This window comes from Hermetia illucens, chromosome 2 (genome assembly GCF_905115235.1).
Source record: "Hermetia illucens chromosome 2, iHerIll2.2.curated.20191125, whole genome shotgun sequence".
Lineage (NCBI taxonomy): Eukaryota > Metazoa > Arthropoda > Insecta > Diptera > Stratiomyidae > Hermetia > Hermetia illucens.
Genome location: NC_051850.1, coordinates 26529536 through 26552097, shown reverse-complemented (window position 1 = coordinate 26552097; position 22562 = coordinate 26529536). Strand labels below are relative to the sequence as shown.

At 40.5% G+C, this 22562-nt stretch overlaps 3 protein-coding genes across 3 annotated transcripts; 2 read left to right on the top strand and 1 right to left on the bottom strand.

Moving 5' to 3' along the window:
• Window positions 1-1317: 1317 nt before the first annotated feature.
• On the bottom strand, window positions 1318-22511 carry LOC119648968 (procollagen-lysine,2-oxoglutarate 5-dioxygenase). The gene is made up of 15 exons (XM_038050890.1): window positions 22074-22511; window positions 21542-21627; window positions 10435-10574; window positions 10200-10375; window positions 9973-10137; window positions 9720-9913; window positions 9528-9659; window positions 9345-9466; window positions 9177-9278; window positions 8988-9113; window positions 2366-2492; window positions 2114-2296; window positions 1938-2042; window positions 1719-1865; window positions 1318-1651 (listed from the first exon to the last, which is right to left on the bottom strand). The coding sequence occupies exons 1-15, from the start codon at window positions 22135-22137 to the stop codon at window positions 1367-1369; spliced, it is 2154 nt and encodes a 717-aa protein (XP_037906818.1). The 5' UTR covers window positions 22138-22511; the 3' UTR covers window positions 1318-1366.
• On the top strand, window positions 6901-7878 carry LOC119648970 (immunoglobulin domain-containing protein oig-4). The gene is made up of 6 exons (XM_038050892.1): window positions 6901-7072; window positions 7133-7236; window positions 7294-7375; window positions 7438-7505; window positions 7568-7643; window positions 7731-7878. Exons 1-6 carry the CDS (start codon window positions 7009-7011, stop codon window positions 7811-7813), a joined length of 477 nt encoding a protein of 158 aa, XP_037906820.1. The 5' UTR covers window positions 6901-7008; the 3' UTR covers window positions 7814-7878.
• LOC119648969 (immunoglobulin domain-containing protein oig-4) lies at window positions 8081-8939 on the top strand. The gene is made up of 4 exons (XM_038050891.1): window positions 8081-8345; window positions 8419-8490; window positions 8564-8713; window positions 8766-8939. The coding sequence occupies exons 1-4, from the start codon at window positions 8247-8249 to the stop codon at window positions 8922-8924; spliced, it is 480 nt and encodes a 159-aa protein (XP_037906819.1). The 5' UTR covers window positions 8081-8246; the 3' UTR covers window positions 8925-8939.
• Window positions 22512-22562: the final 51 nt, after the last annotated feature.

Genomic DNA, 22562 nt, shown 5'->3' with positions numbered 1-22562 from the left:
TTTGCTCTCCACGCAGTGGCGCAGAAGTAAGTGTTGTCGATGAGGCGTATGCGAAGTTTACGAAGGTGGGAGAACGGTAGGGTCTTGGTGTAATAAGTTGCATGTCTTAAGACCAGAAGATTCTGCCAGTGAGTCATTGATTAAAAGAAAGCAGTGATAAACAGGAAGTTTGCAAGAATTTCGGAACATGCTTTAGCAGGACCTAAGCAACAGCAAGCGCGAAGTTTCAATGAACGTTCAGAGGAAGTTATCATGAAGGAAGGAGACGAACACTATAGCTGACCTGTCCGGATCTTCGACGTAATATAGTGACAGTGCTCCGCCCCTCAGAAGAATTGAGAATTTATAGAGATTTGAAAACGTCTCACGGTTTTGATCAAAATACGTTGAATTTGGTTAAATAAATGCATAGGAAAGTGTGCCTATTGCTCGACCGAGATAAAGTTACTTTTTCGAAATCACATTTTGCTGTGACATCATACACACACTGACTTAAGGAATATATCGACACTCTATGGAGGTGGTTACGATAATCGGTGAATCGTTTAAATCACCAGATTTAGGGAAACTGAATACGGATAGTATTTAAGGTTTGATAGCCTCCCGCTTATTTTAAACTGGATTGTTATGGCGCTCAATATTAAGGTTTTGGAGTACACCTGCTAGAAGGCGACAATTTCTACATTTTGATACATCCCTGTCTCATCTAGCACTTGGTTGGACAAAACGCCAATGAAATCAGCTTTATATTCCTCTAAAGGGTGAGACAAAATTTAGTAATATGATGCTGCTTTTTACTTGAATATATACTGCAAATTTCCTGGGAATAGATATCATCCGGACCAAGTGCTCACAGCATGCTTGGGTAGATTTCGAATTTACATATCGAAATGCTTGATTAAGCTCGCACAAGAATGGTTAAAAAAGCAAAAAGCAGGACTTAATAGTTATGTCCTTCCTCTCATTTAGCTTCACAAATTGAAAAGAGCTAGGATAGTTGCCTGTCACTTGTAATGAGAGATTTCCTTATCATCAAACAGTTTTTCGTCCTGTAACGCTTTACGCAGGCACTATTTTATTGCTCCTCAATTTAGTAACGCAAATTACGAATAGCATGAAGCAAATACTTCAGATTAATATTTAAATCTTCCGGATTCTTTGCATGATTGATCCCATGAGAGACAAAATGCAAAAAAAAATCTTTCGTTGAAAGTAAAATAAATTGATTTTTATCAGAACGTGATAGATCCTACTATGGATATACGTGTTATCAGTAGCAATAGACTTTTGAGCGGGACATTCAAAATAACACACCAATTTCATATAAAAGTGCTTTTTTTATTACCAAAATATCAATGATATAAAATTACGGATCTACAAAGGAAACCATTATGTATCTGATGCCTTTTGTTGTTTGGAGACCTTCGTGGAAATGTGTGAGTCTCCCTGGATGCAAGAGCATCCAACCCATTTCAGTGGCTCTAATCGAGCAGTTGTATCGAATGAACCTGCAACCGCCTCCTTCGAAATCAATACCGGCCCGATTTAAGGCAATGTTGACAGTGTAAGTGGAAGAGTCATGATGTGGACGCAATGATGGCTGTTCGTCTGGCTTATACCGTACAACAAAGTTCATTATAGCTCGTGGAGGCTGTGGAAAGATTAAGTCGTGCCTATAAAATCTCATTGTTTTGGCGCATTTATACTTTTACACTTACATTATGGAAATAACCGACGAAAATCAACTCTTGCAATGGTCGTACGTATTTTTGTAGGAACTTGAGCCAGAATTTCTCCAATCCTACTTGATTCATATGTATATCTCGTGTAGGCACAGCTTCGTAGCCGCCATCCAATCGTTTATCCTGAAAAATGAAGAGTAATTCGATTAATGCGTAAATCATTTTTATTTCGCCGTTAAACAGTGAAGTGCTTACATGGTTTGATCCGTCCGACCACTTTCCATAAGCCTCCATTATAGCAACTAAATCTTTGCAGAACTTTTCTGTTACAATAGGGATCCAATAAACATCAGGGCATGGCTGAAAGCATTGAATAAAACGAGTATGTGTTACTTGATTAATTTGTGTTTTTTTTGGTCTAATATCCTTACCTGCTTGTGGGTGAAATTCGGGTTGAATTGTTCAGCATAGTCAGGGTGAATGTAGCGTTGCTCCCAGTCACGTTGATTCGTGAAGAACGTATAGAAATCAGGGCGAGTATTTTTGAGGTTGAAATCTTCATCGTTTACGAGGTGGCCGTAAGTTTTCGTGTTGATGATGTACATGAAGACTCCCTAAAAACGAAATTTACATATCAAATTAAATTTGAGATAGTTTACTTTATCTGCAAGGGAAATAATTACCGCATCTCGTAAATGTTCGCACATGGCCATGTCCGGATCGAAGGATTTGTGATCAAATTTAAGTTTGTCGAAAACATTACTTTTAACGAGGTAACAATTTCCTATATATGGAACGTTCCACATGCCCCTAGAAGAAGAATTAAGTTCAAAAGAAATTAATTAATGTAATTTTTAGCAATATAGGAACAAGAAATAGTAAATAAGCACCAATGAGAAATGTTCCCCATTTTTAGAGCATAAGACATTCTCTTTTCAGGGTGGTGGGATAAATATATTTGCACGGTATAAAAAAATGATCAGTAAAGCTAGCTACTGACGAAACCCGACAGAACAAGCACAAAAACGGGAAAGGGGGCCTTAGAAATTCTTCTAAGAAGCCATTTTTCAAGTTTTTCATCCAGTTGAATCAAACAGTTCTGAACAACAGGATGAGAAGAGACGACTCGAGAACTCGACTGTCATTGAATAGAGTGAAATGAAGTTTACCTCTTGCTCTTAAAATAGGGTATTCACTTTTGCGGCAGAATCTAATGAAAATGTATATACCGACGGCTGGGAGGCAGATTAAGATGGTCTTTCGAGGAAAATCGGGACGAAATCATATCCATAGTGAAATCTGACCATTATGTTTGGCCTCCTTCAAATTGTTTGAAAGACACATGGGGAAGAGACTGGTATCCTCTCCCTATACCGAAAAAAGTACGGATATCAATCGGGAAAATCTTATTAGGCTTATTACATCGGCTTATATCGAAACTGCAATAAACAACAAATAGACGGTTATCATAGCCCAAGAGCGATGTTGAAAGCACAAACGGCATACTGGGTAATGTATACCAAGTCATAATAAAACCCGTGTTTACCTATGGACCACTAGTATGGTGGACAAAGGTGACGCAAGCCAATGAGGTGAATCGGGATCCGTGGGGACTCGGTTAAAAGCTGGTATCCCAAAAAATCTGAACTCAGTGGAAACTTTGTTCACCTAAGGCGGAACAGATGGATCGCTGGAATGTAGCGAGGCTTGCACTTATAAGTAAAGGCAGCCGCCTGCATAACGACCACGTTGTATGCTTGACACGACCGGGAAACTGCTCGAAAAGCTAGTCAGGAATAGAGTCGCTGAAACGATACCTGATGCCAGAGACTTATACCTAAGACAGTTCAATTTTTGGGCAAGGAAATCTACTGTGAATGCTGTCATACAATTCGGGGATGCTGTTCACCAAGCAGAAGCATACAGTTAGTAACGCTTGATGTCAGAAATTCCTTGAATTCCGTAAGATTGAAAGACATTCTACGCATACTAAACACTTCATTTCACGTGCCGAGTTATCTCTGAAGGATATTGAAGGCGATGAAGGGAGACGCGTGCCTATCTCATTTTTCATCTGAACCGATTGCGGGAGTGATTTCCGTTACTCTACTTGGTAAAGAGCGTAGAACCATGTACAAGCAAGCAGGGAGAAGAATCAAGGGAGGTGGCTGCTTGTGTAGAATGGCAGTGTACCCCAATTGGGGTTTACAGCTCTCTTGGCAAAGCGATACAAGAGGCAGATGAACTCCGCGGCTCATTGACAACTTAGGTGCGTCGCTGAATCGAAAGCATAATAAGACCTACTATTTCCTTACTCAGCTTTGAAGTGGAAATTTTCAGTTTTAGCTTTACAAGATTGGAAAAGCAACATCTGCTGATTAGTTATTTTACAGTCGAGTCGTGAAGATGCCTATCACACCTCCTTTTTTTGTGTAAGATGGCATGGGATTCGTCAACAAGTTTATTTAAACACATGGGGCTTTCTCAAGACAACACTGTCAAGGAAATGCTGCGGAGCGCTGTCCGATGGGATTGTGTCGCGTATTACGTTCAGGTTCTACTTGTTGGGAGCTGTGAACAGAAGCATGCCCCAGGGTGGCGCCATCTCACCGGTGCTCTGGTTAATAGTAATGGACGAAATTTTACGTATATTGGACAGCAGCGGGGTGCAGGTGGTGGCGTATGCCGACGACTTGGTGATATCCGTGAGTGTCCGGGATGTTTCTGTCCATTATGAGCGACATCATGGAAGGAGCGTTGCGAAAGATGTGCCTGTGGGCTGCAAGATGCGGACTTAGCATAAACCCAACAAAAACGCAACTGATGCTATTCACCGCCAGGATACTTGAATGGACAAAGGTTGGTTCTATCCTCTAATGTAAAGTATCTGGGTGTAATCCTGGATCTAAAGCTAAATTGGAGATTGAACATAGAACTGAGGGTTTAGAAGGTATGTATAGCCTTTTATGCCTGCAAGAGAACCTTTGCAAAGAAATGGGGTCCCCGACCGAGGATGGTTCTCTGGATGTACACCGCTGTAGTGCGTCCGATCCTAACGTACGGCTCCATTATATGGTGGCAGGCTTTGAGAAAAAAATACAATAGGATGAAGCTTAATAGGATTCAAAGAACCGCGTGTGCAGGTGTTACTGAGGCTTTGCAGCCCTGTCCGGCAGATGCTCTCAATGTACTCCTGCATCTCCTCCCCCTAGACCTCCACATTAAATACGTTGGAGCGTGCAGTGCTGTCAGACTACGTGAGTCCGGATGCTGGGCAGCGAAGTCCTACGGCCACAGTAACAACCCAGACGAAGTACCTCGGGAAATCTTGACATTCCCCACGGACTATGCCAGACGTAAACTTAATTTCACGAGAAACTTTGCTGTGGACTTTCCAACCAGAGGAAAGTGGAAGACCGGCGGCGTGTTGCAAGGCTATGACTCAGTATTCTTTACCGACGGATCAAAGATGGCCTGTGAAGTCGGTGCGGGGGTTTTCTCGAGTACACAGTGTATCCAAGTCGTATGGTCTCCCAGGTTTCGCCAGTGTATTCCAGGCGGAAGTACTGGCAATATTGGAAGTATGCCGATGACGGGAACGAGATTGGAGCCACAAGCGTAACGTGATCGACAGCAAATCAAGGCCTTTTACTCAGCGACATCTTCCAAGCAGCTGGAGCAGTGCAGAGACGCGCTGAACCGTCTGGGCGGCACGCTCAAGGTCACTTTCCTCTTGGTTCCCAGGCATGAGAACATAGAGGGGAATTAGCGGGGCGAAGGATTGGCCAGGCTCTGCTCTGCTCTTGGCAGCCCTTCGGTAAATACAGTCTGTGTTCCGCTGGCGGCTGTCGGGAGCCGAGTCTACTCGCACTACCTAGTAGCCACGGGCCTAAGATGGCGAAGGCTTACGAGCTGTGCCAAGTCAAGGAGAATTTGGCCCACTTATAACATTGCCCAATCACGAGAGCTCCTGTACCAGACGGGTGCAAATGCATTCAAGATTACGGCGGTCTGCACGGGGCACTGTCCCATAGAGGATCATGCCGCCAGGCTTGGCGTACCCTACAATTCGCATTGCCGAAGCTGCGGAGAAGGAAGTTAAACCCTCATGCATTTGGGTAAAAAATTCTTTGGGGACCTCAGAGAGATTTCTAGCTGCAGGGTAAGAGAACTGCTTTCTTTCGTGAATGCTACGGACTGGCTCTGAAGATCCGAGCCGGCTAGACTCCGCCTCCCTGCTCCCATAACAGCATTCACGGTCTTAGGAGCTAATTGGGCTCTTCGGAGTTACCAACCCACAGGGCCAGCACAAATTAAAGCAGAAAAAAATGTTCAAAATGCCCCGAAAAATATCACGGTATCAGCAGTATATCGATTCAAATGTTTCCAAATGTATAAAACAAAGCATAATCACGCAAAACCCAAAATAAACCAATTTAATCACACAAAATAGCTGAGAGAAATCACAATTGAAAGCTAACGTGACTATTCTTGAATCTAGATTCGATTTTTTCAGACCCTTGTCATAATTTGGCGAGAGAACCCTATCGACTTGGTAGTTTGGTGGATCTTATTTGTAAATATGGAGTCAATATACATCTAAATAAAAATTAATGGCTTTTGGGAGTTCTGCCTTATATATACCTACAAGTTGTTTCTGTGATAAACGCATAATATCAAGCGGCGAGTATAGTTCTTAGAATCCATCTCCCGATGATAAGAACGTCACTACATTGTAAAGTCTATCATTACAATATCTTCGGAAGATCACTTCAGATAGTACAGTGCTCCTCACGATTGATCGTTAAGTTGACAACAGGATATGTAAACGAGATATATTTTGCTTTTGGAACTTTCCATTTGACGAAAGCCTCAAACATTACAAATGAAGCTATTTAGCGCTTTATTACTTGTTCTGTACTAAAAAGTGGTGCCCCATATTTCTACGAAGACAAATCAACGGAAACTAGATATGTTGATGTTTTCGCTAATACTTTTAAAAAAAAATTCCACCAACCATTTTTTTTGCTCCTCTTCAAAGTAAGTAAAATTGCATTTTCGCCACCCATAGTAAACAATCGTAAATTTCATCTTCAAGAACACAGCATGGAATATCACACATGTAAATTAATTCAATTGTACGAGTGAGAAAATTACCGTTTAAGATGGGCAATGACAACCATTAGAAGACTGAAATTCACAAGACTAGCGTTTAGTTCAGAATCACGATTGAAGCAAATCAGGTCGAAAGAGTACTTTAAAATATACACGTAACAGGCGGCTGCTACGAAATTCGGTAGAAGTTGTTTCTGGAACATAAGAAAGAATGAAATTTACTTGGATTGTCGTTTTCTTAACAACCATAATTATCGCAGCCGTTTTGGGACAACGTAAGTTGTTCATATTTGGGTTGAACGTATAAATCTCAATAATGTGTTATTTGATTTTAGGACGTAGTATTGGCCGTGCAATGATTCGAAACTACACCGGAAAGAAGCCCACGGTTATTCAACATCGAACTCCAGACGCTGCCAGCTACTATGATCATGAGCATGTACAGGAAACTGAAATTTTCTTTCCGATAACTTGATTTGAATAGATTTATTTCTAGGGAGCCAAGATAATAAAATCATCGCATTTTGAATTTGATTATATGCTCGGCAGGAAGATCACGTTCTTCTGTATGGCGGAAGGTATAGTCAAGTGGAATATTCTAGAAAGAGCTTGAGTAGAAAAGTTGTTATTATACTTGTAGGTGACCCCCGACCGATAATAACATGGTTCAAAGACGGAGTTGAACTGTACCAGCATCGATTCTTTCAGGTAATCCAATCATTTACTTTTATCATGCATAAAAATGTTATTACTTGACCCCTTCCTATTAGGTGCATGAGTCGACGCTAGGAAATAATGTTATCAAATCTAAAATGGAAATAGATCCAACCACGCAGATGGATGCAGGTGAGTATAAATAGCATCACATAGAATTCATTGAAGCCATGCTTCCTACGAAGCACCACTCACTTTTCAATCAATTATCTCCTGAAGGCTACTACGAGTGCCAAGCAGACAATCAATACGCAATTGATAGGAGAGGATTTCGCACTGATTACGTTATGGTAAATTATTAATAACTCATAAGCTATAATCTAAAGTACTCCCTCCTCGCCACAAACAATATTCGCCACCCTCCTAATACAATATCTTTCTCAATGTAATGTAATCTGATAATATTTTAAATAATAATAACTGTGAGTAGAAAAAACAATTGGCTCAATTACTTAATTTGCCATGTTGTCGTTGTCGCTATTTCGCTATATGATGGATCGAAATGCAGGCAAGGGAATGGGCAATTGTGTAGTGATATGGTCCAAAAGTGCTTCAGTTCGTTTTGTGAATTCATACATCCGACTTGGTTTAAACCAGCAAAAAAAAAAACAGCGCAGGGTGTAAAAGTTGCCACTGTGCCGATTAAGTTTAAATCGGATCGGTTCAACGTTGTGAACGGTAGTGCATCTTTCGACGGCGGTTTTTATCAAAAGTTTTATATAAAATCATTTTATTATGAGTAGTAAGTTGTTAGTAATTCTGTTTGGTGTGTTGATTTTAATGAGTACGGTTACGGCACGACGTGGTCGAACTCGAGGTAGAACTAAGTCCAGAGTAAGTGGTATATTTTCAGAACATAAATTACTTCTCCAAAAGAACTAATCATAAAATATCGTGCGCTATTTAGGTGCAAATTGGACTTCCGATTACGGGAAAATATCGAGATCCAGAATCCGATCAATACTACAATAATCACAACGTATGTAAAAATCCTTGTTTAATTAAGCCCCTCCCTTCTAATTCATAATTACTAAATAGTCTTTTTTCGAAAGGGTGCAAAAATTCTACAAGCTTCACACTTTGATCTTGAGTACGTTTTGGGTCATAAAATAGCTTTTCTCTGTGTCGCGAAAGGAAATCCACGTCCACATATTACTTGGTACAAAGATGGAACGGAAATTTTTCAACACATCTACATGCACGTACGTTTATGAATTTATTACTTGCTAAATCATAAAACATGGTCTAATTTAGGTACACGAATGGCTGATTGGTGATGACAAGATAAAGTCGAAAATTGAAATAGATCCTGCCACGCAAATGGATGCTGGTGTCTACGAGTGTACCGCCGACAACATGTACTCGATTGATCGGAGAAGTTTCAAAACTGATTTCTCCATTGCATTCGATTAAATTCTATTTTGCTAAGCCATTTTAGAATAAAATTTGTTATTGAAATGAAAACTGTACACTTACTTTAAGCTGCCTTTCACAATCTCCAAATAATCGTGCGATCGTGCATAGAAGCCATTCTCGTCGAGCGCGGCCCAGAAGTTGCTCCAAAGGTTGTCATCCCGTACAAGGACAGGTGCAATGATTGATCTAATAAAATTTTGAGCCATTACTTAGCAAGCTATCCTCTTTGCCCTACTGTGAAATGCATACCTGTTCAATTTAATGAGGTCGATGAGCAGGTCATGATCATCTATATGAGCTTCCGCCTCAACATAAAACAGGTAATCACTCTCTTTGAGCTTCGCTTGTTGTCTATTGTGGAGAGAAATATGCGAAAATAAAGGGAGGAAATAGAGGGTTACAAAAACTGATACTCACACTGCTAATTTACGCGCTTCTTTCTCATCGATGTTATCCGCAGACAGAAGCAATTTTACGGTCTTGTATTCAACCCCGAAGTCGAGTACGTACTTATTGACTAGTTTGTCATGATATGGCACCTATCGGAAGCAAAAATATTTAATTTTTGAAATTCGTAGTACTTGCCAGATTCATACTTACATTACAATGAATAAACAAGTTGATGCTACTCTTAGGATAGTTTAAAGACAGTATGCCATCTAGAAACTCTTCAAAGAATGGCATTGGTTTCTCCACAAAGACAGACATCGAAACAATGGGGTATGCATTTTCCTGAAGAAAGTAAATAACTTAAATCAGATTGTTTCGACAATTTATTGATAAAATGCCAACCTTAATCTCAATATTGTCCTCTTTGCAAAGAGGACATTCATTATTAATAAATGCTCCGGCTAAATAATTTGCAAATGCATTTAAGTACAATTTACTGGGTCCGTTTCCGTGTATCACACTTGGTCGCGTTAAGAAGTTGACATTTTTTAAAACACCTTGTCCAGTTGTCGGATCAATGTCAAGTTTCACATCAGCTATGAGAAGAGTGTCTAAGTAAAGAAGGCCTTTTTATCACAATTCAATACAATTCTACCTGTGGCTCCATTAAGATTCTGGAATATTTCCGACTTGTGATCTAGCTGAATTTTGAGCTTATCGCGTAGTTCTTTGTCGAGATAAGACTTAGTGTAGTAGAGTTGATCATCATCTGTATCCTTAATAGGTTTTTTCAAAATTTCGTAGACTTGTGGAGCATATCCTGAAATATGAAGCTCGTTTATTATATTTCTATTCGAATATCATCAACTAATGATGTATTACCTATAAACAGACCAGAGTTCAAATAACGCGCTCCCTTAGCTACTGTAGTAGGATACTGATCCTTTAGGATTTTGTCGGGCCACAGATAATGTTCAGCGCCGAATAGAACCTTGGCACCTATTTTGCTGAATTTTGACAAGATATCATCTAAACCATTTGTGAACACCACATCATAACTAGGAATATAAGAGGCCCGATAAGTTCAATTTTCATTTATTCCAGAGAAGGATCATACCTGTCTGTGAACAAAACGATTGCATCTTGATCGTCTTTTATTTTTTCGACAGCATCTCTTAAAAGATTCACTTTGTATCCACCGCCACGACCGTTCATATCACCGCCTTTCCATTCACTATCCATTCCAAGTGTTTGCACCTGTTAAATATAATTATGTTATATAAAATAAGTAGTCAATACGTTGCAGAAGTAGGTAAGACTAATGCGTTCGTTTTTAAGGTTTTGTGTAAAACAAAACCTTATTAAATTCGATTCGCACTTTTCTCTAAAAACGCTAAACCGATCTGAACGAAATTTGGTAGACAGATGGGAACTATGAAATCCTACGCATACAGAGAGTGACATCAATTTAGGTGGAATTTACATGCAAAGGGGGGATTTGAAAAAAAAGTTCACCGGATATAGTCGTGTAGGGTATCAGATCAAAGGTCTCGATTAGTATTTTCCGAAACTGACATTAGTTTTGGCATGAATTGCAAAGTGCGTTAGTAAGGAGTCCAACTGTACACACTTAAGGGGGTCATCCCGTGTGCCGGATCCGCGGAATCGAATTTTTTTTGTGACATCCATTATATCTAGATATGGTGTGGCAAAGTGATCTTTTGATATTCAGAGTCGTTCGGGAATTATAATGTTAAACACGTGGTCAGATTTATGTCGATCGATGTAATAAAGCTCGTATTTATCGGTCCAAATGACGTTCGAATGACTTCGCTAAAAGGACAAGAATTGAAGCCAAGGCTGTACATGTGTTTCTTCAAGAAACCCAAGGTTTATGAATTAGGTATAGCAGATTAATTGTCAGTTAAGGTTTTATGGCTAAAAATCGGATTCTACTTTTTAAATGCGTCTTTCTCGAAACTGCATGTTGAAAATCGGCTGCCACTTTAGCCCAAAATCTATCCAACGAAATTCTTTTCACGGCTTGCTCAGAATATATTTCTACGGTCCGCAAATTAGGATAAGTGCGATTCATTCAGTAGTTTTTTTTTATTCATTGAAGAAACCATGAAAAAACACCAAAATTCATAAAAAAAAGTTTAGCACGGCACCAAAAATTTAGCTTTTAATATTTATTAATAATCCTAGTTTGCGGACTGTAGTTTAGTCTGTATGTTAAAATGCCGTTTACTTTTTTTCTTTAAGATGATTTTATGATGATCACAGCGCCCTCTAGCGTGGCAGCAGAAAAACACTTTTTTTTGGAGATGGATGTATAAATTGCGCTGCATTTCAATAACGAACTATGCGATCGGGCTGGAAAAATGACTATGCACGCTCAAGATATTAATAAATCTATGGTGAAAAAATTTGTATCTTTATCCAATTCTAAAAAAAGCCAAAAAAAAACGGCCTTCACACGGGATGACCCCACTAAAGAGAGACAGGGCTCAGGAGACTACCCAACCCAAATATCCGAAAAAAATCAGGGAAGTGCGCCTAGATGAAATCTAGGCCTCAAAATAAGTCCCATTCCGATATTTGCTCAAATACACTTACTAATAGTATATTAGCAACTTTTAGAAAGCGACTGACAAACTCCCTTTAAGTTCATCCTAGGAGTACTCAATTTTGCACCGGCATAGAGGGCGGTATCGTGCATACGCATGTCAAGTTTCATGAATTCAACTATTAGTGTCAAAGTTATAGCAATTTAAACTTATCAATTTCGTGCGAATTAACAACATCCTAATCCATACAAATAAGATGCTGACGTCATAATTAACGAGAATAATTGACATTCGAGTGAAATATTAAAATTCCATTCATGAAGAATCTACTTCTCTATTATTCATTCCACCACCGGACGTTTGTATAATATCTGAGACAGACATTTGCCTGAGACAGGCATGACTAATAAATTTTTTCAATATAAATTATATTATATAATTTACAAATATACCAAGGAATATTTTAACATACATCTGCGATATTGTTGGCAGTAGGGCTTCAAAAATAGCTGTATTGAACCAATAATCATCATTGACGCAACGATCCATATTGAATCAGGGCCTTGAAGTGTGATAGAGCACTTCATTCAAGACCGCAACGGTACACTACAGTACACTGTAGAAGGCAATGTGGACAGCATGGCGCTCGCCCTGATTTGACTCAGGTACTCATTCACAGCTGAGTCGACTGGTATCCAACATCCAGTCACGATAACAAATTCCTCGGCCACTAGTGAGATTTGAACCGCGCGACCTTCCGCTATGACAGCCCAGCGTTCTAACAACTTGAGCCATCCGGACGATTTTTTCCAACAGAAACGTTGTTAGGGTTTTGTTGAAAACCAAATCTTATTAAAGTGGGTTCGCTGTCTGTCACACGCACTTTCCTCACAAACGATTACACCTATTGATCTGAAATTCGGCATAGAATTTGGAACAAGGAGGGCTCACACATGTGGTAAATTACATTGCTGTAGGTTGAACTTTCCCATATACCTAAAAGATGGCTGCACATTTTTTTTCATCAAATATAGCCATGTAGGACGTGAAATGAAAGGTCTTGATTAGTACTTTTCGAGGGCGGGCGATCGAAAGGAGTTGATTACTTCAAGGACCCGTTGTCAGAAATTGACCTATCGAAAAATCTGAAAAAAATAATATCTTGACCCATGCAGATGATATCTAGGCTTCAAAATACCCTAGCCCACTGTATCGCCCAAATAAATAAAAATATTTTGCGATCTATTTCAGCGCGACAATGAAGCAAATAAAAATTCTGAAAATTCTGTTAAAGGACCTTAATTGTACATATGATAAACTATCATATATAAATTATTTTTTTGAAAGTAATGCAAAGGAAAGTGGCGACAATGGGGGCTACATTGATTGTCTTCGACGATGCTTTCTTTTTCCTTTTCAATTTATGATGACAAGGAATTTTATTTCGATTCTATATATACACCGGCTAGTAATAAATAGTGTCAATAGCGTTGCCTAACAGTGTTGTCAGTGAATGGCTCGCGCGTTTACAGCTCGGTATCAATAATGAAGGCGATCATTTTGAATGATTTATATAGCTTCGCGTCTCTGTTGGAGTTCATCAAGGAAGTGCCCTCTCACCACTCCTCTTTGTCCTTGTTATGGACACCGTCACACGGGATATCCAACGTCCAGCGCCCTACACACTGCTTTATGCAGATGATGTTTTCCTAGCATCTGATAGCAAAAATGATCTCGAGCAACTTGTTCAAAAATGGAACGATCGCCTCATGCAAGACGGTCTCAGATTGAATTTAAACAAAACTGAATTTTTGACGACCGATCCCCATGAAACAGGCACAATCACTGTCAGCGGCAGTGATCTGCCCAGATCTGAGCGATTTAAATACCTCGGGTCAACGCTATCAGCCAATGGAGAGCTGCGTTATGAAATTGCTTCACGCATTAACGCAACCTGGATGAAGTGGCGTTCCACAACTGGTGTCCTTTGTGATCGACGTATCAACGAACGTCTCAAATCTAAAATTTACCGCAATGTTGTCCGTCCAGTCGCTCTCTATGGTTCTGAGTGTTGGCCGACCATAAAAGACAATGAACGGCGTCTCGCGGTAATGGAGACGAAGATGCTACGTTGGACTAGTGGCGTCACACGTTTAGATCACATCCGAAAGGAGGATATCCGCGATCGTTATGGGGTTGCACCGATCGTGGAAAAGTTGCGAGAGAGGCGTCTTCGATGGTATGGTCACGCAATTCGTGCAAACGAGAATTCACTTGCAAAGATTGGTCTGAACATCGAAGTCGATGGTAAACGACCAAAAGGCAGACCTAAGCAACGGTGGCTTGATACGCTGGATGGGGATTTGAAAGCCTCGAGATTGCACCCAGATCAGGCATTCGATAGAGCCAAATGGCGAAGCCGATCACGACGAGCCGACCCCGCTTGTGAACGGGACAAAGGCTGAAGAAAAAGAAGAAGCATTATAATTGTATTTTATTCCTCTTTCAAAAAATAAAAAACATTTTGACTTCGACTTTCTACTCAGCCAATCTGGTGCTCAGAGGTGGCGGTGAGGAAGATGGGGCGGCCTTATCGGCCAAACCAAAACCAAGTGGTCGAGGAGAACCTCCATAGTGGTGGCACCGGGAGACGCTATAATTACTTTGGTTTGCCGGCCGTGATTCAGTAGGCGAATGCTCCAAAGACCTAATTAGGGCGATCAGACCCGAGTCTGCACGGGGACCCATCTGAAGTGGCAAATTGATCACGAAACCTTACCAGGGGTATACTGGTACCATGGGAACCGGGAAAGCCCCTGGACTCACATACTTCGGGTGAACTCTTGTTGTATGTGAGGACAGCTCGGTTATTTGCGGTTGGCCCCCCTAGTGGGAGTTTCATGGTGGTTGTGGTTGTGCTCAAGCGAGAACAGACCTTCGCGTCTCGACGTGGTGTTGCGTATCAACACGGGTGCCGTACTCGATAATTCGGTAGAGATTTAGGTAATTCTTGCATCCACCAGTATGAATGCTAAGCCATGCACTTGGTATAGACTGGTACCGTTGTGACTTGTCTCAGCGGGGCTCTGATTGTGGTCACAAAATCAATCCGTGTCTGAAGAGGGCCGTAGGATTAAGTCTCACGACAGGTGCCTACGTAAAACACTATGGGCTTCACTCAGCCAACTTGACAAATGTAGTTTAGAGAAAAACGCGTAAATTTTCTGTGTTGTTCACCTAGAATTGAGATCATTTGAAAATGTTATATTTAAGATTTTAAGCAAAAAAAATGTGGATTATTTTTTTGAAATTTCTGCAGTTACCTAATCTCTTGTGTGGAAAGATCACCTTGTAATTAATTTTACAATTTTTTTTTACTAGCTAAAATGCTTCTTTAACTATTTAAATATTATATGCAGAAATATAATTACGTGAAACAACTTTTTTTAAATGGCCGAAAAAGGTGGTTTTCTGAATAAAGTCTTAAGGTCAATTTGCAGGTAATTTGGAAGCAAACTTCGCCAATGTGCTATGGATTATTGGCGGTTATCATCATTGGATGTCTTTAGTACTTTAACATTCATTCTAGAATAGAGGCTGATGCCAAGAAGTCCGCTACAAAACGTAGGTTCTATCGTGAGTAACTCTTGTTTCTGACCAATGAATTGATTTCGTTAGCGTTCCATTGTGATATATTATTAAAACGAGTGGATGTATATGTATGCAGAAACAGCAACTCAATTGACGAATGGAAAAAACCTATTTGAGCCAGGGTTTATCGTAAAATTTACCCAAAACTCCACCAAAAGTTTTAATGCGTTGGTATGGTCAATTAATCCTAAATTTGTTTCAGTAGTAAAATCTAAGCTCTTACTGTACAAGACAATGATTTTGCCAGTCCTCATGTATTCCTCAGAATTCGGAACTATTGGCCGCTTCGAGAGAAGAATCCTCCGAAGAATTTTTGGCCCCCTACATGAGGATGGACGATTCCGTAGCCTACATAACGACGAAATCTATGAGCGATACCATGACCGTCCGGTTGTGGATAAAATCCGGCTCAATAGGTTACGGTGGGCGGGTCACTTCATCCGTATGGATGAGGAAGATCCAGCCCGGGAAGTCTATAAGGGCAATGTCTATGGTAGAAAAAGAAGACGAGGCAGACCCTGCCTGAGATGAAGCGATGACGTAGGTCTGGACGCCAGACAGCTTTTAGGGATATCATGCATGGGGACCCCCTTAAAAACAACGTAGAACAATTTCACCCAATGCATGCGCGGGATTCACAGTTTCCAAGTTTTGACCAAATTGCGTATCAATAGCAGTAAACGTTTCTGAGAAAATGGCGTTAACAGACACACAGACTGACATTAAAACGATTTTAAAAAGATTTTGTTTTGTACTCGGATAGTTCAGTTGTAAGAGCACTAGGCTGTCGTGCAGAATGTTGCGGTTCAAATCTCACTGATGGCATTGGAATTTGTATCGTGACTTGAGGTCGGATACCAGTCGACTCAGTTGTGAATAAGTACCTGAGTCAAACGAATGCTAACCACATTGCCTCCTACAAGGTACTGTAATCTTATAGTGTACTGTTACGGTATTGAATGAAGTGGTCTAACATGCTTGGACTGTCGCGTCAACGATTATTATTATTATTCGTTTTACACAAAATTTTCGTTTTTCTTCTATAAATCGCAGAAAATGACCCTTAATTTCATGGACACAAAATAATATTACCACTTAGCATCATGCCGTACAAGCTCCAGAATGTTCAACATCTCACCGATGAAAATAAACTCTTACATTTCCGAAGGTGTCGTCAACTGAAACACCGTTCCGTAGGTCAGCGATGGGAACGCATCCCTTTCACTGACGGGAAGCTGTTTACCGTGGAACTAGCTCAAAATCATCAAAACGGCTGAGTCTGATCTGCAGAATAGAACACACTCAAACCCTTTTTAAGGCTTTATGTAAAACATAACCTTATTAAAGTCGGTTTACTGTCTGTCTGTCTGTCACACGTATTTTTCTCGGAAACCGTTGTAGCGATTGACACCAAACTTAATGGAAACGTAGGAACTGTGAACGCTCACGCATACAGTGAATTACCTCATTCTAAGTTGAACTTACGGGGGGGCTCCATATATGTAAAAGGGGGGTGCACATTTTTTTCACCAAATATAGTCATGTAGGATATCAAATGAAAGGTCTCTATTAGTACTTTCCGATGCCATTTTGACATCTGTTTGAAAAGTGGGGAGTGCGGGGGCCGAAAGTGATTATTTCTTTCATGGACTCATTCTTAGAAACTACCTAATCGAAAAATCTGAAAAAAAATCAAGAGGCTGCCACTATATGGTGCCTAGGCTCCGAAATCCCCCTGCCATCTGGAGTTAATTTTAAGGATCAATGTTTCGCATGATGCAAATAAATTTCAAATATTTTTAATTAGCACAGGCTTGTAGCTTTTCCCTCACAAAAGATGTAATTTATTGGATTGCATTCAAAGGTTCAACTGATGTTTATTAATTTGTATAGTCGAAGACAAATTTATTTCAGATTCAAAGTTTAATAGAAAATATAAATAATATACACAATAGCTGTTTTCTTTTTCAAAAAAGAGGACGAAATACATGAATTTCACAGATATATCTATCCTTTTCCTCCCTCTTTTGAACTCCTCACTTTTTTATAGGCAGTTAGTAGATCTTGTGTAGAAAATCTCCAAAAACCCTATTCCAACTGTACAGGGTTGGTAAACCGAGACGAAATTGCTTCTCAACATGGCATTTGTGTCAGACAAAACGTTAACAACACTACCATCCAACAAGGTGAATAACATGAAGTTTACTCTCATTGTCCCCTTTGTAACCTAACTTCGCTAATCTGTAGTTGAAAAATTTTCTCCATCATCACCTTGTGCTCAATTCCGGCCTAGTTTGCATTTTCTTTTTGGAAGATGAGTTTTATAGGTCTACAATCAATGGTAGACGATGGGGGCGGATTGACCCATATTACTGCTATTCTCTTATCTACCAATTTCAGTGGCACCATAACTATAAGAAACAAATGTTCATCGGTGCTTGATGCGTCATTAGTGACCGTGTGCTGGTTACCATTTGCATATTATTTTTAACTCTTTTTCATCTAAACTTGCTCAATATACTCTGCGCTGTCAGTTGAAAAGTGTTGGCTTGAAAAGCAGTTTTTATGCACGCTTCAAAAATTTATGCTTCCTTTCGTACAAATCTAAGTCAATATATTAAACTGGTGCCTGGTGAGGATTTAAAGATGACTGTTGAAGACCATATCTTCAGCAAAGTTCTTTCATTCGTGTTTTCAGTTAGTGAAACTGAATGAAGTCATAAAATCGAGTTTACACTAAAGGTAGAAAAGGATGGGGTTCTACCCTTCCTGGATCTAAATATCGTCAACTCTAATGGGAAGCTTAAGTTCGAGATATACTGTAACCCTACAGCAACGCAGAGAACGATACCAGTAACTTCACATCACACATTTTCCCAAAAAATGGTTGCCTATAGTTGCATGATTCACCGAGTGATCACATACCCTCTTTCAGAACACGGTTTCAATAAGGAACGACAGTATATTATTGACACCGCTACTAAGAATTTGTATAATCCTCAGACTATTGAGAAATTGATCGGAAGGAAAATCAAGCAACACAATAGGCATGCCTATACAACACTATTTTCGCAGCAGAAGGAGGCAACCACCAGACGAATAAGTATCTCATATTCCTACCTATTTAACAACATCAGGAATTGGGTAAAAAAGTACCAACTGGAAGTCGTAGGTTCGAGTCGATCGTCCACCTTGCGGAATTTACTGGGAAGGGTCAAGGATCCTTTGGCAGCAGAGGAAAAAAGCGGGATTTACCGAATAACGTGCAGCAACTGTAATAAAATATGCATAGGACAGACGAAACGCCTGATAATGACTAGATTTAATGAACACATTAAGGAAGCGGTAAGTAGTGTTCGGAAACAAAAGTCGTGCATAAGATCATCAGTCGCAGCGCACATAGTCGAGGAAGCCCATACCATTCAACGCGAAAATCTTGAACTCTTGCATCATACAAACCGAACGACAACATTGGATCCTTGGGAAAGTCTAGAAATTCTGAGAGAAGACGCGACGCGGTTATTAAACACAGATTCCGATAATTGCCCCTCAAAATTAATAAAATTTGCCGCGGTAATTAATAGATAATTAGGTTAATAATTAAATGCTTTTTTCTTTTTTTCGTTAAAAAGTAATTTAGGTAAATAGTGTTTTTAGTATAAATAGAACCGTAGAATCGCAATTGTTTTCAGTAGCTTAGTACTGATGAAAGGAGTAAGTAGCTCCCGAAATATATAAACATAATAAAATAAAATTATAGTTGGGAGTAAGCTACTGGTCTATCAATTTATGAATGGAGTCCACCTGGCTCAGGCTACGTTGAATTGCTTGTAGGGGCCATTGGTAACTGCGCATATCATCACAATCACTGGCGCAACTACCGGTATCCGATCTAGACCCGTCTTAGTAACGAACTCCAGACATTCCGGTTTTGTGTCAAGGTCCACCAATCTCTGAAAGCTGTCTGACATCCTGACCAACATCATCGCTTCATCGGAAGCAGGGTCTGCCACGTCTTCTTTTTCTACCATAGATATCACCGATACGGATTAGGTGGCCTGTGTACCGCAATCTGTTGAGCCGTATTTTATCCACAACCAGACGGTCTATCTGATCTGATTTGCCTGGAAGGAAGCTTCTTTGGTATGGACCAATGATGTTCACTGTGTGATATCTCCCTTTTTATGCATAGGGCAGATAAAGCCTCGTTGCCAATCGTCAGGCATTGATTCGCTGTCCCACACGTTGAGCATAAGTTGATGAACCGCTTGGTCGCCTCCATATTTAACCAGTTCAGCTGTAATTCTATCGGCTCCTGGCAGTGAATTGCATATACTCTTTCTTCTATGCTTGGTGGGGGCAATATTTGTCTATCGTCTTCATTTGGCGGGACCTCCAACTCGCCGATGTTCTAGTTGTTGAGTAATGCATCAAAATACTCAACTCATCGCTCCAATATGTCCATTTTGTAGGAAATCAGATGAGCATTGACGTGTTTGTCTTCATCTTTTTGGTAAAATTTCTGCGCCAGGTATGGCTGCTCCCTGTACTTTTCGAATTCACAGATCTGTTGCTTCTCCCAGGATTCCTTTTTCCGTCTGTGAAGTCGCTCGATGGAATTCGTATAACTCTCCGGACATGTCCGCGTTCTTTGAGAATGCAACATTAGGCGGTATGCGACATTCTTTCGTTCAGTTGCTAGCTTACATTCATCGTCGAACCAGCCGTTCCGACTTTTTTTGCGATTGGAAATATGTTTTTGGCCGTATCAATGATAACGTTCTTCAAGTGATTGTAAAGATCATTTGTGAATGCTTCATCTCCAGGACCTCTCTTGACTGTGATTATTGCAGCATCCATTTCCCCCTTATAGGGGTTGCGGAGGGCGGTGTTGTAGATGGTTTCATTGTTAACTCTCACCTGATTGCCAGAAGGGATTCTAGATGGTGTTGTCATTAAAGCCCGGAACACCATGCCAATGGTTTCCCCCTTAAGGAACTTAAATCTACTTGACTGTGACGTGAACTTCATTTTTAAGGCGGGGACCTGTACTTTGGTGTGAATCTGCAGTCCATCGCCAAAATTTTCAAGTCACTTTTTGGCTTATGCCATTTCAAAGTCGCCGGAACATGCTGTTATTCAAGGCTGTTAATAAATTTCTTTTATTTTTTTCGTTGAACCTTATATACGCCTACATATGAATTACAAAATAAGTCAAGTGAGCGATAATTATTTGATACAAAATCAGCTATGAAATCAGTGGCTTGACATGATGTAATCTGAATTGAAAGTGATTCAAATTCGAACACTGAATTCCCTATTAGAGATGCAAGTGACGACATTTAAATGGCGTTATTGAGATGCCAATCAATTGGAAAAGTTAAGGAACCAATTGGGCAAAGCAGCTGCATAATAAGCAACAATAGATGATCTCAGAACAAGCAGAAACGAATAATGTTTCTGGACTGAGGAGAAGAAATAGAAAAATTAGGAAATGTGGCGAAAGGGAGATAACGTTGAATTTATAACCATAATCTGTTTTTTTTTTTGGGAGGAAAGAAGTTCTTGCAACACCTAAAGGGCATAAGGGTCATTGATTGTTTTAATTTATGTATCTCCAGTCACATCAGAGGAACAAATAATATCAAAGTGAATCAACCTGTTTAGTTCCCATAACGTAGCGAGTCAACACCTCAAACTTTCCATTTCAACATGCAACATCCAAATTGGAAAAAAGCTATTCGATGACCAATCGAGTCCATTTGCATAATGAGAACATCTGGATAAGATCGAAATTCTGGTTGCGCAGACCAGCATCACCACAAATAAACAAACCGGTCCCCTCGCTGCGACCGGTCACTCATTCGTTATGGAGATGCGGGCCTGCAGTTCCATTACCATTCATAAACACTCGGAGTTCTTATGTTCTAGCCATACACGCGTCTAATCTATTAAAGATTCAAAGATTCTATCGCTTCGCAGAGAAGCTGTTGATTGACTTACTTCGATTCCGTAGTGCCGGGCCGACCGAATGAAGCGTCTGTAGCCATCGTTGGCCTCTGTCGCCACAGTGAACACATGAACATTATCTGGAAATAAAAATAATAAAAAAATGATTTCAGTCATCTTCCAAGAAGACGTGCCGCTTGAACTGCGGCTTATCAGCGATAGTGTGAACCCACAACCGAACAATTAAGAACGTTCTAAGCTTGATGTTGCGCGAAAGCGGAAGAAAGATTTCAGCCTCGACCGCGAGCCGGGTCCACCATCTCCAGAGAGGATGACCCACATGGAGCCTTTATGCGGTCAGCGGCTCCCGGTCTACGTGATTCAATGGACGAATCTCCCGCAATCGCAATTGGAGATAATTTTTTTTTTTGTAGTTTTTGCTGAGCCGTGAAAGTTATGCTCCAAGCGCTCTAAATTTAGAACGTTTTAAATTAAACAAAACAACGAGTCGATGAGCTAAGCGCGGCTACTGTAACCCTAGACGACCGAGTGTACGTGCGAATGTGCAAAGCGAGTGCTCACTTACCCTGAGTGCAGCTTGCAAGCCTTAGAACTACGAGAAGGAACAGAAACGAGCTGGGGACGAACATTTTAGACACGGAGCCACCACCAAAAATTATATTCTAGAAAAACTACGAGTAATCAACGAACACAACACCGAAACTGCCCCAGAACTATTGGCACTGGACGAGGTGCAACAATGCACTGAGTGGGCCGCCTGCAGTGATGCAACTTCCTCTGTTGGCTGAACGCGTTACAGGTTCCCCAGTTGAAACGAGTTTCAATGTTTCCAGGGGGAATATCCACTCTGACCTGGTCGCACACTATCCAATTGGTCACTTGGATCCCAAACCGGGCCAGAATCACTTCCGCAAACGAAAATCTCAAGATCTCTGGAGCTGGAGCCCAGAACACGTCCAGAACTTTCAACGGAGAACTCAGAATTGATTGGAATCTCGTTGGGTTGAATCAATTGGGGGTGTCTGACGGACAACATCAAAACACTGAAACCGAC